Genomic DNA, 17,366 nt, shown 5'->3' on the forward strand with positions numbered 1-17,366 from the left:
GATATCTAGGTCAAGTTCAAAAGTGGGTCACATGCCTTCAAAAACTAGGTCAGTAGGTCAAATAATAGAAAAACCTTGTGACCTCTCTAAAGGCCATATTTTTCATGGGATCTGTATGAAAATTGATCTGAATGTTCATCTTGATGATATCTAGGTCAAGTTTGAAACAAGGTCATGTGCGGTCAAAAACTAGGTCAGTAGGTCTAAAAATAGAGAAACCTTGTTACCTCTCTAGAGGCCATACTTTTGAATGGATCTCCATAAAAATTGGTCAGAATGTTCACCTTGATGATATTTTGGTCAGATTTGAAACTGGGTCACGTGCCTTAAAAAACTAGGTCAGTAGGTCAAATAATAAAAATACCTTGTGACCTCTCTAGAGGCCATCCTTTTCATTGGATTTGTATGAAAGTTGGTCTGAATGTTCATCTTGATGATATCTAGGTCAAGTTTGAAACTGGGTCAACTGCGGTCAAAAACTAGGTCAGTAGGTCTAAAATTATTAAAATCTTTTGACTTCTCTAGAGGCCATATTTTTCAATGGATCTTCATGAAAATTGATCTGAATGTTAACCTTGATGATATCTAGGTCAGTTTCGAAACTGGGTCACGTATGGTCAAAAACTAGGCCAGTAGGTATAAAAATAGAAAAACCTTGTGACCTCTCTAGAGGCCATATTTTTCATGAGATCTTCATGAAAATTAGTGAGAATGTTCACCTTGATGATATCTAGGTAAAATTCAAAACAGGGTCACATACCTTCGAGAACTAGGTCAATAGGTCAAATAATAGAAAAACCTTGTGACCTCTCTAGAGACCATATTTTTCAATGGATCTTCATGAAAATTTGTCAGAATTTTTATCTTGATAATATCTAGGTCAAGTTCAAAACTGGGTCACATGAGCTCAAAAACTAGGTCACTATGTCAAATAATAGAAAAAACGATGTCATACTCAAAACTGGGTCATGTGGGAAGAGGTGAGCGATTCAGGACCATCATGGTCCTCTTGTTTTAAGATCAACTTCCCGTAGTTGTTACTATAGATAACTTATATTGTAACTTTTTTAAAACTGACAATACGGAAAAATCAAGACCACTTTTCTGTGGTACAACATAGATGTTACTTTTAAATTTTAGGTGTATTTTAAGTATCTCTACCTGTTAAGGAGTTTTTTGTGGACTTGTGAACAAAAGAATTACAATAATTACTAAATAACCACAAAAAATTAAAATTCCATTTGCAAATACAGATGCTAGTGTAAAGAAATTTTCTGTGACGGGCATATGTTGTGACATTCTGGCATTCTTGTTCAGAATTCAGGAAGTACACTAAAATGAATGACTTTCCCCATTACGTATTCTATATACCTTTTTCACCTCCAGCAAATAAGAATAATAGATAATCCATTTCATTGGGGATTAGCACTATTGATGCACAATGCTATTATTACTGCTACCCATTCCTGGAGGTTCCAGCTTTAAAAGCAGACACTTTAGAGCTTATACATAAGACATCTAAAGTGAGCCTCGGTAGTTTCTAAGTTTACAAGTTATGTTTCCAGGTTGCAGGAGAAACATGTAAAGGAGAAGCAGATTGAACATCAGAAAAATATCATAGAACTACAGGAAAAACTCAAGAAAAATCTACACCAGGTTTGTGTAAAATACATTTGTTCTTACTGATTGAGAAACAGCGGTGTTGTAAGAAATGTTTATCATATGGATTTCAAATAATTGTCTTGCTTTTCATTTATAATTATGGTCAAATATCTGTTTTGTGAAAAACAAGCTCTAGTTTTAAAGTGTTCCAGTGTACTTTAGAGATCAAGAATAATAATATCTGTCATGTGTTTACGAATTGGATAGAAATCTCCGTCCCGAGGGCACCTGCGCATTGGGCGGTAACAAGGCTGGCCGAGTTACCGCCCATGCGCAGGTGGCCAAGGGACGGATATTTCTGTCCGATTCCTAAACACATGATTGATATTTTTTTTTTGCATATCGTATGCATATAAGCATTTTATTCTGACATATTTTTTGCATACCTTATTTTACAAAAGAAATAAAATAAAACAAATAGAAATGCACTCTTTCTTGTAGTAGAGTATGTACACAAAGCGCGGGAAATTAATGTCCATAGGCAGAAGTGATGTCATGACGTTTCAGTGATGCACAATAACAAAGTTCCCCTTTAGTTTTATCGTTTGTAGCATAACAGTATGTTCTAACTGTAAAATAACGTATTTTGAATCGAGAAATATGCTATATGGAACGGAGAGAAACTATCAAGGTACCTGATTTTTTTCGTATCTTACATATTCAATGCATGAATCGCTAGTTGTCATAACAGCACAAGATTTATCCTGCATGGGGGGTGCCAGATGGGTTTTGCCGGCATGGGTAAAATCAATGAAATGCAAGAAAAGAGAAATTATGTTTTTTAATGTGTATGATGAGTGGTGTGTTTCTGTTTTCAGTGTCTGGTATTGAAGGACAGGATTGAGGAGTTACATAAACAGTGGAAGGAAGCATCAGAAGTTAAACCACCGAGAGATATCACTGCAGAATTCCTCATCAAGAGTAAACTCCGGGATCTCAAAGTAGCTGGCAAGGTAGGGGAGGCTTCGAACATGGTCAGTCGGATTGTATATTTGTGTTAGACCCCTTGTGTGTCATCCAGTAAGTGGATATTAACAGATAAACCTAATATTAGTGATGGAGAGAGTACAGAGTATGATACCTTGAAGCAAAATGTAAAAACATTTTGGATGATAGATAGTGTTTTTATGTGTTTATTAAAGCAATTACTGATTTTATACAGTGAGGAAGTGTGGGTCAAAACTGTTTGATGTATTGAATTGGCATATGTACAATTTCATGTTTTATAACTGATAGCGGTTAATGATTGTTGGATACGTATAATATGTAACTGTTTTTGGCAAATTGTAATTGGATTAATCAAGAACAAATTTTACTAAGATTTTTGGCCTTTGTGCATCTTACATGGTTTACATTAAATTTTATGTTGTGTTTTACTGCATATTTTGAAACAGTTGGTTGTTCTGTCATTTCTGTGATAAGCACCTTGGGTAAACCACATGCCATTTTTTGAGCCTGGATATTAATATAGTTGATAGAAAGACTCGCTGTATAATAAGACCATTTTAATCAGTCCACCAAGTGGTATTAATAGCAGAACTTTTTTTAATTGAATGTTTATTGTGTGTCTCTGAATCTTAAAAAAGAAATAAGGAAAATGTAAATATGAAGTTGAAACTTTGTGTCTTGATCATACTTTTCTCGAAATTCTGGCTCTCTTGAAGAACTTTTCAGGTCTGTCAAATCCTGTTTGCATTTTCACTCTGTTTAAATTAAGTCCGATTTGCTGTGTCAAGCTATGTTTAAGTGAATAAGCGATGTAATTTATGTCTCTGCTGAAGTGAAAAAGTTATTGCCTACATCAAAACATGATCATGCCTTGCAAATATTAAGAAAGTATTTATTTCAAGTTCCTTAGGACTGGTACTTTCAGAAAAACGTATAAACTTTATATGCCATGATAGCATGTACATGTTTATGAAATTATGGCAAAACAGTGAAAAACACCTGATACAAGTTTAATTTTAATGTTGAATTCTGGTTGTTTTTGAAGTGAAATTCCCTTGGAAATTGAGATACTGAGATTAAGCTGTAATGTAAAGTAACTTGGAAACTGTTGGTTTGTTACAGTGGCAATATCATTTTAATAAATGATTTCAGGAGTATGATCAGTTAATAGAACAACAAAAAGAGATAGAGGAAAAAATATCAGACCTTGAAGCCAACCCTCCCAGGTAAGAATCTCATTGTTTACCCTATTATATTGTTGTGTTAGATAGGAGAGTTATCAGCCAACAGGTTTGGTGTTCACATGTAAGAACTCACTCACCTGAATGCATTATTACTTTTAATCTTTAGCATTGCATGAAATGTATTTAGCATTACCAGCCATGGTAAGAATTTTTCGGCAAATTAATGTTTTCTACTGCAAGAAACATTTTTTTCCAGTGTTCATAAAGAAGCAATATAATATTAATTTCAGTTCTTTTTTTATGGACTAATTTTCAGTTTGTCTCATCTCAAGGTATATAATTCAGAATTTTTATTCAGCATGATAGAATGATTCTGTTACATCTTGTACTGGTACTGTTTTTTTATGACATGAACTTTCTGTCCCTTTCAGTGATGTTTACTTGTCATCAAGAGATCGGCAGATCCTCGACTGGCACTTTGCCAACCTGGAGTTTGCTAATGCCACGCCCCTGTCTCTTCTCTCATTGAAACACTGGGATCAGGATGATGATTTTGAATTTTCAGGCAGTCACCTCACAGGTAAGGTGTTTTGTTCATTCTATCAAGAATAATTAGTTTTTTATGGAAGTTTACCTGCTGGCTAACTGTCTCCAGTACCGGTATATGTTAGAAGTAATCAGCTATTACCATTTGTGACAGGAAGTAGAAAACAATATTGTATTTTCATATATAATTGGTGAATGTATTACTTGGAAAAATACTGTTTTGTATGTTCCAGCTTTGTGTAATATCTATTAGTTAAAGATAGATGCATTTGATATTATTTTTCATCACATTGGATTTTTTTGCTTTGAGTATAAATCACATGTAAGGTTTATAAATCAGTAATATGTGTATTTTGAAGAAATCTCATGGCAAAAAAATAATAGTAAAATTAAAGATCCTTGCTTATGCTTTGGGATATTTTATGATTTAATTTTGATTAATGTGCAAATTGAAGAGGGAAAGACTTTTGTATCAACACTGACAAAACTTACTGCTTTCTCCCCACCTGTATATAGACAATTGGGTAGTGTTTCCTGTCATTATTTCCAGCAGGTCTATATAACTTGTCTCTTGTTTCAGTTCGGAACGGTTACTCCTGTGTACCTGTAGCATTATCTGAAGGTCTTGATATAAAGTTGAACACAGCTGTCCGTCAGATCAGGTGTACTACAACAGGTAAACTTTCTGTCTGTCAGAGAATGTCTGTACTGTTTACAAATTTGATGACTCGGGTCATACACTTGTTGAAGTCAGTCAAAATTTGTGTTGTGTGAACTTAAAATAATCCTAATAAATGCTCTGTTTACCTATTAATTTGTCAAAGTAATGTAAATAGCATTCTTTCATATGATATGTCAAGGCCATTTAGATTGATTTAAACACCTGTTTTGCAATTTGATAACAAAAGTTTAGAATAATTTTATATTGATTAGTTATACGTGTCTATCTGTTTGCCTAGGTGTTGAAATATTAACCAGTAATGCAAAGAATAACAGCAATCAGCAGACATTGAAGGGTGATGCAGTGATGTGTACCTTACCTCTTGGTGTGATGAAGGAGAGTGTACGGGGTGGAGGTACAAACAGTGTACAGTTTATACCCCCACTTCCAGACTGGAAGGCTGCTGCAATACAGAGGATGGGCTTCGGCAATCTAAATAAAGTATATTCATTTCTCTATTTTCAATTAATGTTTTAGTATGAAGCAATTTGTATGTCTTTTTGGTCATTTTTGAATAGGATTTAATGTGTTTTTAGTATCTCTTTTCTGAAATATTGCCAATTACACTCCATGAGACCTAAGTGGAGCCTGATTTTCTCCCGGGACAGTATGTTTAGTCAGGCTGTCATGTAGAGCATTGGCCTGGCATTGAATAGCTCCTGACACCTTGATTGAACTGATAGCCTTAGTTTTTCTGATTCATTTGCTGTGGAAGACCGTCAGATTTAGATCAAGCAGTATTAGTATTTCTGAAACTGAAATGAAGATGTACCAGTATTCTCCTCATTTGTGTGAATGTTTAAACTACTTTGTAATAGACATCTGTTTAGATGTCGGGCAAAATATACTATATACTGTGAAATCATTTCAATCAGTTGAAATGAGATTTGGAGGATTAAGTGAAACCACAATTTCCACAATAGTTATGCCCTCTTGAAAAACGCTGATTGCAAAGTATTCCATAATTGAAGATAAATCCTGAAAAAGATAAGAAAGCTTTTAAATGACCTTATTACTTTCAGGTTGTGCTGTGTTTTGACCGAATATTCTGGGACCCAAATGCCAACTTGTTTGGTCATGTTGGGAGTACAACAGCAAGTCGTGGGGAGTTATTCCTGTTCTGGAACCTGTACAAAGCACCAGTATTGCTAGCCTTGGTGGCAGGAGAGGCAGCAGCCATCATGGAGAATGTCAGTGATGATGTGATTGTAGGCAGATCTATAGCTGTACTAAAAGGAATCTTTGGCAATAATGCTGTACCACAGGTAATACATTGTAGGCAGACCTGTAGCTGTACTGAAATGAATCTTTGGCAATAATGCTGTACCACAGGTAATACATTGTAAGCAGATCTGTAGCTGTACTGAAAGGAATCTTTGGTAATAATGCTGTACCACAGGTAATACATTGTAGGCAGATCTATAACTGTACTGAAAGGAATCTTTGGCAATAATGCTGTACCACAGGTAATACATTGTAAGCAGATCTATAGCTGTACTAAAAGGAATCTTTGGCAATAATGCTGTACCACAGGTAATACATTGTAGGCAGATCTGTAGGTGTACTGAAAGGAATCTTTGGCAATAATGCTGTACCACAGGTAATACATTGTAGGCAGACCTGTAGCTGTACTGAAATGAATCTTTGGCAATAATGCTGTACCACAGGTAATACATTGTAAGCAGATCTGTAGCTGTACTGAAAGGAATCTTTGGCAATAATGCTGTACCACAGGTAATACATTGTTAGCAGACCTGTAGCTGTACTGAAAGGAATCTTTGGCATAATGCTGTACCACAAGTAATACATTGTAAGCAGATCTGTAGCTGTACTGAAAGGAATCTTTGGCAATAATGCTATACCACAAGTAATACATTGTAAGCAGATCTGTAGCTGTACTGAAAGGAATCTTTGGCAATAATGCTGTACCACAGGTAATACATCGAAGGCAGATCTATAGCTGTACTGAAAGGAATCTTTGGCAATAATGCTGTACCACAGGTAATACATCGAAGGCAGATCTATAGCTGTACTGAAAGGAATTTTTGGCAATAATGCTGTACCACAGGTAATACATAAAAGGCAGATCTATAGCTGTACTGAAAGGAATCTTTGGCAATAATGCTGTACCACAAGTAATACATTGTAAGCAGATCTGTAGCTGTACTGAAAGGAATCTTTGGGAATAATGCTGTACCACAAGTAATACATTGTAAGCAGATCTGTAGCTGTACTGAAAGGAATCTTTGGCAATAATGCTATACCACAGGTAATACATAATAAGCAGATCTGTAGCTGTACTGAAAGGAATCTTTGGCAATAATGCTGTACCACAGGTAATACATTGTAGGCAGACCTGTAGCTGTACTGAAAGGAATCTTTGGCAATAATGCTGTACCACAGGTAATACATTGTAGGCAGACCTGTAGCTGTACTGAAAGGAATCTTTGGCAATAATGCTGTACCACAGGTAATACATAATAAGCAGACCTGTAGCTGTACTGAAAGGAATCTTTGGCAATAATGCTGTACCACAGGTAATACATTGTAAGCAGATCTGTAGCTGTACTGAAAGGAATCTTTGGCAATAATGCTGTACCACAGGTAATACATTGTAAGCAGACCTGTAGCTGTACTGAAAGGAATCTTTGGCAATAATGCTGTACCACAAGTAATACATTGTTAGCAGACCTGTAGCTGTACTGAAAGGAATCTTTGGCAATAATGCTGTACCACAGGTAATACATTGTAAGCAGATCTGTAGCTGTACTGAAAGGAATCTTTGGCAATAATGCTGTACCACACGTAATACATTGTAAGCAGATCTATAGCTGTACTGAAAGGAATCTTTGGCAATAATGCTGTACCACAGGTAATACATCGAAGGCAGATCTATAACTGTACTGAAAGGAATCTTTGGCCATAATGCTGTACCACAGGTAATACATAATAGGCAGATCTGTAGGTGTACTGAAAGGAATTTTTGGCCATAATGCTGTACCACAGGTAGTACATTATAGGCAGATCTGTAGGTGTACTGAAAGGAGTTTTTGGCAATAATGCTGTACCACAGGTAGTACATTGTAGGCAGATCTGTAGCTGTACTGAAAGAAATCTTTGGCAATAATGCTGTACCACAGGTAATACATAATAGGCAGATCTGTAGCTGTACTGAAAGGAATCTTTGGCAATAATGCTGTACCACAAGTAATACATTGTAAGCAGATCTGTAGCTGTACTGAAAGGAATCTTTGGCAATAATGCTGTACCACAAGTAATACATTGTAAGCAGATCTGTAGCTGTACTGAAAGGAATCTTTGGCAATAATGCTGTACCACAGGTAATACATCGAAGGCAGATCTATAGCTGTACTGAAAGGAATCTTTGGCAATAATGCTGTACCACAGGTAATACATCGAAAGCAGATCTATAGCTGTACTGAAAGGAATCTTTGGCAATAATGCTATACCACAGGTAATACATCGAAGGCAGATCTGTAGCTGTACTGAAAGAAATCTTTGGCAATAATGCTGTACCACAGGTAATACATCGAAGGCAGATCTATAGCTGTACTGAAAGGAATCTTTGGCAATAATGCTGTACCACAGGTAATACATCGAAGGCAGATCTATAGCTGTACTGAAAGGAATCTTTGGCAATAATGCTGTACCACAGGTAATACATAATAGGCAGATCTATAGCTGTACTGAAAGGAATCTTTGGCAATAATGCTGTACCACAGGTAATACATAATAGGCAGATCTATAGCTGTACTGAAAGGAATCTTTGGCAATAATGCTGTACCACAGGTAATACATTGTAGGCAGACCTGTAGCTGTACTGAAAGGAATTTTTGGCAATAATGCTGTACCACAGGTAATACATTGTAGGCAGACCTGTAGCTGTACTGAAAGGAATCTTTGGCAATAATGCTGTACCACAGGTAATACATTGTAGGCAGATCTATAGCTGTACTGAAAGAAATCCTTGGCAATAATACTGTACCACATGTAATACATTGTAGGCAGATCTATACCACAGGTAATACATCGAAGGCAGATCTATAGCTGTACTGAAAGGAATCTTTGGCAATAATGCTGTACCACAGATAGATCTATAGCTGTACTGAAAGGAATCTTTGGCAATAATGCTGTACCACAGGCGATAAATTGTAGGTAGATCTACAGATGTACTGAAAGGAATTTTTGGTAATATGCTGTACTTGAAATGAATCTGTGACAATATTGCTGTTCTGGTACTTGAATCTGTGGCAATATTGCTGTACTGGTACTTGAATCTGTGGCAATATGCTGTACTTGAAATGAATCTGTGACAATAATGCTGTACTGGTACTTGAATCTGTGGCAATATGCTGTACTTGAAATGAATCTGTGACAATAATGCTGCACTGGTACTTGAAATGAATCTATGGCAATATGCTGTACTTGAAATGAATCTGTGACAATAATGCTGTACCGGTACTTGAAATGAATCTTGGGCAATATGCTGTACTTGAAATGAATCTGTGGCAATATGCTGTACTGGTACTTGAAATGAATCTTGGGCAATATGCTGTACTTGAAATGAATCTTGGGCAATATGCTGTACTTGAAATGAATCTGTGGCAATATGCTGTACTTGAAATGAATCTGTGACAATAATGCTGCACTGGTACTTGAAATGAATCTATGGCAATATGCTGTACATGAAATGAAGCTGTGACAATAATGCTGTACCGGTACTTGAATCTGTGGCAATATGCTGTACTTGAAATGAATCTGTGACAATAATACAGCACTGGTACTTGAAATGAATCCATGGCAATATGCTGTACTTGAAATGAAGCTGTGACAATAATGCTGTACTGGTACTTGAATCTGTGGCAATTTGCTGTACTTGAAATGAATCTGTGACAATAATGTTGTACCGGTACTTGAATCTGTGGCAATATGCTGTACTTGAAATGAATCTGTGACAATAATGCTGTACCGGTACTTGAATCTGTGGCAATATGCTGTACTTGAAATGAATCTGTGACAATGATGCTGTACTGGTACTTTAATCTGTGGCAATATGCTGTACTTGAAATGAATCTGTGACAATGATGCTGTACTGGTACTTGAATCTGTGGCAATATGCTGTACTTGAAATGAATCTGTGACAATGATGCTGTACTGGTACTTGAATCTGTGGCAATATGCTGTACTTGAAATGAATCTGTGACAATAATGCTTTACTGGTACTTGAATCTGTGGCAATATGCTGTACTTGAAATGAATCTGTGACAATAATGCTGTACTGGTACTTGAATCTGTGGCAATATGCTGTACTTGAAATGAATCTGTGACAATAATGCTGTACTGGTACTTGAATCTGTGGCACTATGCTGTACTTGAAATGAATCTTTGACAATAATGCTGTACTGGTACCTGAATCTGTGGCAATATGCTGTACTTGGAATGAATCTGTGACAATAATGCTGTACTGGTACTTGAATCTGTGGCAATATGCTGTACTTGAAATGAATCTGTGACAATAATGCTGTACTGGTACTTGAATCTGTGGCAATATGCTGTACTTGAAATGAATCTGTGACAATAATGCTGTACTGGTACTTGAATCTGTGGCAATATGCTGTACTTGAAATGAATCTTTGACAATAATGCTGTACTGGTACCTGAATCTGTGGCAATATGCTGTACTTGGAATGAATCTGTGACAATAATGCTGTACTGGTACTTGAATCTGTGGCAATATGCTGTACTTGAAATGAATCTGTGACAATAATGCTGATCCACTGGTGATATATGGTAGATAGATTTATAGCCATGCTAAATGGAATCGTTACCTATAATGCTGTACTTGAAAAGATTCTTTGGCAATAGTGCTGCACTGCAGGAATCACAAAACAACGTAGAACATTAAGTTATGTTTTAGTCACAGTAAACAAGAACAGGTTTTATTGTAAAATATTATTACTATTTTCAAACCTGAATATTTCAGCCTAAGGAGACATTGGTAACAAGATGGAGAGCTGACCCATTCGCCCGAGGATCTTACTCTTTTGTAGCTGCAGGGTCTTCAGGTATATTCACTTTCTGTATTCACTTGAGAATTTAAACTCCTTTTAACAAGATTTTTTAGCATCCTTTCAAGACAAATAACTTACCATTTAAAGGCTGTAGCATGGTCAGTTTCCAAGGTGCTGCTTTAACTTAGTCTGGGTTGAGTTCTTGCATATAAGGCCATGTTGCTGGCTTGTAGAAGTCTTGTTGTTGCTTACCTTCCATGACTATAGAAACATTTCACATTTTTCCAGAATTAACCAGATTTAAAGGTGTACAAAGACTTTGTTTTTGCTCCATTGAAACTTTTACAATGGCTATTCTTGATAATATGCACCTTTTTATCATAAATTGTATAAATCAATTGTATTCTTGTGTTTCAGGCAATGACTATGATTTGATGGCCACACCTATATCCCCTCAGCAAGGCGCCATGCCCCGCCTGTTCTTTGCTGGAGAACATACAATAAGGAACTACCCAGCAACAGTACATGGTGCCATGTTGAGCGGGCTGAGAGAAGCTGGCAGGATCGCTGACCAGTTCCTCGGAGCTCCCTATGCTCTACCAAATAGACAACCTTCTCAAACTGTATGAAGCAAAACAGTTTTGGCTTTGAGAAAAAGTGAAAGTTATGTTCAGGATGTTACAGACTGTTAGCAAAGGTATTGCATTGAGATGTTGAATTATTCTCTCCAGCTTTGCTGAGGCAGTTTACTGCAGTAATTTGCAAGTATTTAGTAGGACAACGAGATACTTCAAAGAACATCAGGAGATCTGTTTAAGATTTATTTATCTTGTGTTGGTGATTGTAATAGGTGGTTATTGACTGTCAAAAATGTGTTCACTAGCTGAGAAGATCTGTAACTATGTTCACTTCATTCTCCTAGACACAAGTCTTGATTTGTTAGTGCTATGTCATTTTCAGAATAAATTGCGGAATGTATTAACACCTGGATGAATGTTTACAATGACCTGATATACAGTGTGCTCATACAGTTCACATACAAAGTTTCACATTGTTACATATCATATACACATAGAATTTCTACATGCTCATATCCCACAAATCATCCAAATTGCATCTTTACTTTGCTATAGATTTTTAGCTTGATCCGCGGATGAGGCTTATGTTCTCTTTGACGATTTGATAAACGACATTGTGCCTGAAATCATTCCTCCTTCACCTCTGATTCATGTTGGGAAGTTGGCTGGTTAGGTTAACTGCCTGCCATTACATAACTGAAATACTGTTGAAAAATGGCTTTAAACCCAAAACAAACAAATCAGATTATTCAAATATTTAAAAAAAAAATTGCTACCAGGAGGGATATGGCAATCTTTGTGAATATGCATATACAATGCACTAGTAGAAATAAAAGATTTTTTCACAAGAATTTCTCACAAAAAGTCCTTTTGTGACCATCTGTCAATACTATTCAGATTATTCTGATTCTTAAAAAACATTGCTGCTGGTAGACATGGTCACTTTTCTAAATAATTGTATAGTGGAAACTAGAAAATAATCATATCAGAAACTGCTGACCTAATTTCAAAATAACATTTCCCGGCCACTTGCTACTAAGAATATTCAGTTTGTCTGAAACATACAGTTGAAATCCTGTAGATGTTACCTGTTTGAGCTGTAAAATTCAGGTAAGCGATATAATGCCATCATTGTTTTCTTGTTCATGCAATCATTTTCTCAGTTCATAATTCATAAAGTGCAGTCATCACCTTGTAGCACAAATCTTAAAACCCTCATCTTGCTTTGATTAAGGAAATGATTTTTTTCTTGACCTTTAAAAATTTTGTTATAGAATTTTATTATAGGGCATTTGTAAGTTAACACTGAACTTCCCATACAATTTCACTGGCAGACCAAGGAAAGCATTACCGGTAATTCAGCTCTTTAAAGAAACTGATGCAGCATGAATAAAATTACAAATTCTTAGATTACTTAGTTGTTACTGTTGCTTTTTTAACTTTGTTTCTCAGCATTGCTTCCTCATTCTGTTAATTTAGTTCACTTAAGCTTTTGTCAAGTTTTCTAAAACTGGAATAAATGCTTATCAAGGCAGCTCATCGTTTTATGCTTGTATTATTGTTTCTTATACTTTCTGAAGATGTTACAGATTTTGTTAATGAATGTTTTACATGTGAGAGCTAAATCAAAAGGTTTCATCCTGTCTGCTCCACCCTTAGACAGACTTACATCGTACATTATCATTACCCATGCAATAACATTTTCAGAATTCTGTTGTTGTGATGGTAGTAATACTGAGAATTAAAATCATGACATTGTAAATAAAGTCTTAAAGAATTCTTTGTTGTTTTGCTGTATATAGTCTGGTTTGATGTGTGTGCGAGTGTATGTGCACTCCAAATTCCAGAAGCTTCCATATTTCTTAGAATACCAGGTATTAGCAGGACTCTCTGTGACAAGGGATATGGAGACTTAAAAGAAATATTTTCTCTTAAACTTTTGTCATTTTATTTACTTAATTTACATGATTAATTATTATCCCCCGCCGATGAAATTGTGAGGGGGGTATTGAAGTGGCATTGTTCGTCCGCAGCCATTTCTCAATAACTAGCAGGTAGAATTTCATTAAACTTGAAATAAACATGAACCAACATACTGCGATGATGCCCGTCAACTTTTTTTTTGGATTGGTCGATATCCCTTAGAGTTATTGCCCTTGATTTAATGAAAATTCCACATCTGGAGCCATATCTAGAAGTGGTTGGGAATATTTAAATAAAACTTCATATACATGTTCACCACAATGAGGTAATGCGGCCCGTCCAGTTTCAGGCAGATTGCCCAAGTAAGAGTTAAGGCCCTTAGAAATTTCTTGTGTTAACTATATAGGGTACTATAAATATGGCAATTTCTGCTTCATATTATTATTATTATTATTATTATATAAATCTGGTATAATAATAATAATAATAATTTCTGCTTCATAACTTGTGATATATTTGATCTAGATCTATGAAACTTAAATTGAATTTAGATCACCATAATGTAGCTGAGCACACACAATTTCATCCGAATCTCTTTAGTAACCAGAGTTATTGCCCTTTAATTGTTTAAAAATCCGCAGATTTGTATATAACAAACCAACCAATTGGTAGAATTTTATTAAACTTCTTTCATTCTTTTCCATCAACATTTATTATAAACATGTGAAGTTGTGTATCCACACCTGGGCACCCCCTGTCCTTGGTCACCCCCCTCCCCCCCATTCCAACGAATATTTATCAACATGCAAAGTTGTACCGTTCCCCCACCTTGCTACTCCAGCAAGTCATGACCACCACCCTGATCATGCATTTCCCCTTCCCCCCTCCAACATTTTTTAGCTCACCTGTCACATAGTGACAGGGTGAGCTTTTGTGATCGCCCTTCATCCGTCCACAATTTCTTGTCTGCACGATAGTGGTTTCATTTATAATTTTATTTTAACCAAACTTGCACACAACTTGTATCACCATAAGATCTTGGTTCCTTTCCTGAACTGGCCAGATCCCATTATGTGTTTCAGAGTTATGGCCCATTTAGCTATGTTGACCTTTTCTGCACAATAGCAGCTTCATTTAAAAAAACTCCTTGTGTATGCAATAGGGGCTGCATTTACACTGGCTCTTCATGAAATTTGATCAGAATGATTGCCTGGATGAAATATAGGACAAGTTAGAATATGTGTCATCTGTGGTCAGGAACTAGGTCATTAGGTCAAATCAAAGAAAAACCTTGTGTATGCGATTCAATTGATTTTCTTGATTTTCATGAAATTGGTCAGAACGATAGCCTTGATAAAATGAAGGTCAAGTTTGAATATGGGTCATCTTGGGTAAAAAACTAGGTTGCTAGGACAAATCAAAGAAAAACGTTTTGTATGCGATAGAGGCTGTATTTTTCAATTGAGGTTCATGAAATTTGGTCAGAATGATTGCCTTGATCAAATCTAGGTCAAGTTCGAATTAGGTCATTTTGGCTCAAAAACTAGGTCACTAGGTCAAATTGAAGAAAATACTTGTATACACTCAAGAGACCACATTTTTGGTCCAATCTTAATGAAAATTGGTCAGAGTATTTGTTTCCATGAAATCTCTAGGTCAAACATGTTTCCACTGTTATGGTGTTTCTCAGGTGAGCGATCTAGGGCCATCTTGGCCCTCTTGTTTTAGCTCACCTTAGCCAAAGGTTCATGATCACGGGTGGTAAACGCGCAATCCAATGCCCGCTGGGAATACGCTTAAAATGGGTTGCGTGACGTCCGGTGCTGGTGTTAAGGTATGTGAAGTTATGACTTTGCTTAGTATGAGACAAGAATCATTTTTCTCGAAAAAAGGAAAATGCTGTTCAACACAAATATGATGATACATCATATATGTAAAATATCTGGTTTGTAATTTATGATTCGGCTCTATTGTCACAAAAATTCTGGCGACACGAAGCGTGAAAAAAGTATGAAACCAACAAAAATAGCAGTTTCTGACTTCATATGCCTAATCTGAGGACATCTGATGCTTTTTATGATAACTCAACTGTTATGAAGTAACGGATATCAAAATCATTTACTTCAAATCCTGCTTACGGGGACATAATTGACAAAAAATCATCGAGGATGGGGTTGCGCACCGGGAATGGAGTTGCTCGTATACATCATAATGTATATAATGTATACGCGCAACCCCATTCCCCCGATTGTTTTTTTGTCAATCTTTCCCACAAAAGCAACATTTAATTCAAGTGTATGTAATATTCGTGACTGTTTTACACGTGTTTGATCAGTAAAATCGTCACATTTCTGGAAAAAAGGCACAAGAGTTAGAAAATTAGCTTTTTACGTGATTCTATACTTTTTGACAGTTACAGCCAGCAGAGTTTTCGTGATATCAGGGCTGATTCTTAAATTAATAATTTGGTATTTCAAACATATGATCTTTGTTCATTTTTGTGTCGAATAGCATTTTGCTTTTTTCGAAAACACTCGTAAATGTGTCATTATTTACAAAAACAAAAACCCACCTACCTCGATTTTGTATATATTGATGCGCAACACCAGCACCGGAAGCCGCGCAACCCATTTTAAGCGTATTCCCAGTGGGAATTGGATTGCGCGTTTACCACCCGTGACGATGAGCTTTTGTGACCGCTTAATGTCTGTCGTGCATTGTCAGTCGTGTGTCCGTCAACAATTTTAAAAAAAATCTTCAAAACCACTGGGCAGAATTACATCAAACTTCACAGGAATGATCCTTGGGTGGCCCCCTTTCAAAATTAATCAAGAATTGAATTCCAAGCAGAACTATGGTTGCCATGGCAACCGAAAGAAAACACTTAAATAATCTTCTAGTCCAAAACCACAATTCGTAGGGCTTTTATATTTGGTATGTAGCTTTTGTGACCGCTTAATGTCTGTCGTGCATCGTCAGTTGTGTGTCCGTCAACAATTTTAAAAAAAATCTTCAAAACCACTGGGCAGAATTACATCAAACTTCACAGGAATGATCCTTGGGTGGCCCCCTTTCAAAATTAATCGAGAATTGAATTCCAAGCAGAACTATGGTTGCCATGGCAACCGAAAGAAAACACTTAAATAATCTTCTAGTCCAAAACCACAATTCGTAGGGCTTTTATATTTGGTATGTAGCATCATCTAGTTGTAGAATGTTCAAATTATCCCCCTGGGGTCAAATATGGCCCCACCCTTGGGGTCTCTTGGTTAACATAGACTTATATATGGAAAACTTTGAAAATCTTCTTGTCCAAAACCACAGGTCCTAGGGCTTTGATATTTGGTGTGTAGTATCATCTAGTGGTCCTCTACCAAGATTATTCAAATTATCCCCCTAGGGGCAAATGGTTTACATCGACTTATATAGGAAAAAACTTTGAAAATCTTCGTCAAAAACCACAGGGCCTATGGTTTTGAAATTTGATATGTGACATCATCTATTTGTTCTCTAGCAAGATTGTTCAAATTATGCCCCTGGGGTAAAGAGGCCCCTCCCCGGGGTTCCCAAGTTTTACATAGACTTGTATAGAAAAAATCTTTAAAAGTCTTCTTGTAATAAACCACAAGACCTAGGCCTTTTATATTTAGTATGTAGCATTGCCTGGTGGTCCTCTACTAAGATTGTTCAAATTATTACCCTGGGGTGAAGAGGCCCCACCCCAGGGGGTCCAATTTTTACATAGACTTATATAGGAGCATTGCCTAGTGGT

The 17,366-nt window shown here is 36.3% G+C and overlaps 1 protein-coding gene across 1 annotated transcript in view; it reads left to right on the plus strand.

The window, feature by feature from the left end:
* Positions 1 to 13,450, plus strand: part of LOC123563686 (lysine-specific histone demethylase 1A-like) — a 39,492-nt gene extending 26,042 nt beyond the window's left edge. Inside the window, exons 11-19 of the mRNA XM_053525184.1 lie at positions 1,566 to 1,656; positions 2,481 to 2,615; positions 3,763 to 3,836; positions 4,226 to 4,374; positions 4,921 to 5,016; positions 5,300 to 5,502; positions 6,084 to 6,326; positions 11,066 to 11,147; positions 11,511 to 13,450. Of these exons, the coding sequence (XP_053381159.1) occupies positions 1,566 to 1,656; positions 2,481 to 2,615; positions 3,763 to 3,836; positions 4,226 to 4,374; positions 4,921 to 5,016; positions 5,300 to 5,502; positions 6,084 to 6,326; positions 11,066 to 11,147; positions 11,511 to 11,722 (1,285 nt within the window). The 3' untranslated portion in view covers positions 11,723 to 13,450. The remainder of the gene's footprint in view (positions 1 to 1,565; positions 1,657 to 2,480; positions 2,616 to 3,762; positions 3,837 to 4,225; positions 4,375 to 4,920; positions 5,017 to 5,299; positions 5,503 to 6,083; positions 6,327 to 11,065; positions 11,148 to 11,510) is intronic.
* The last annotated feature ends 3,916 nt before the right edge of the window (positions 13,451 to 17,366 follow it).

Source organism: Mercenaria mercenaria, chromosome 2, assembly GCF_021730395.1.
Source record: "Mercenaria mercenaria strain notata chromosome 2, MADL_Memer_1, whole genome shotgun sequence".
In the NCBI taxonomy this organism is placed as follows: Eukaryota; Metazoa; Mollusca; class Bivalvia; order Venerida; family Veneridae; genus Mercenaria; species Mercenaria mercenaria.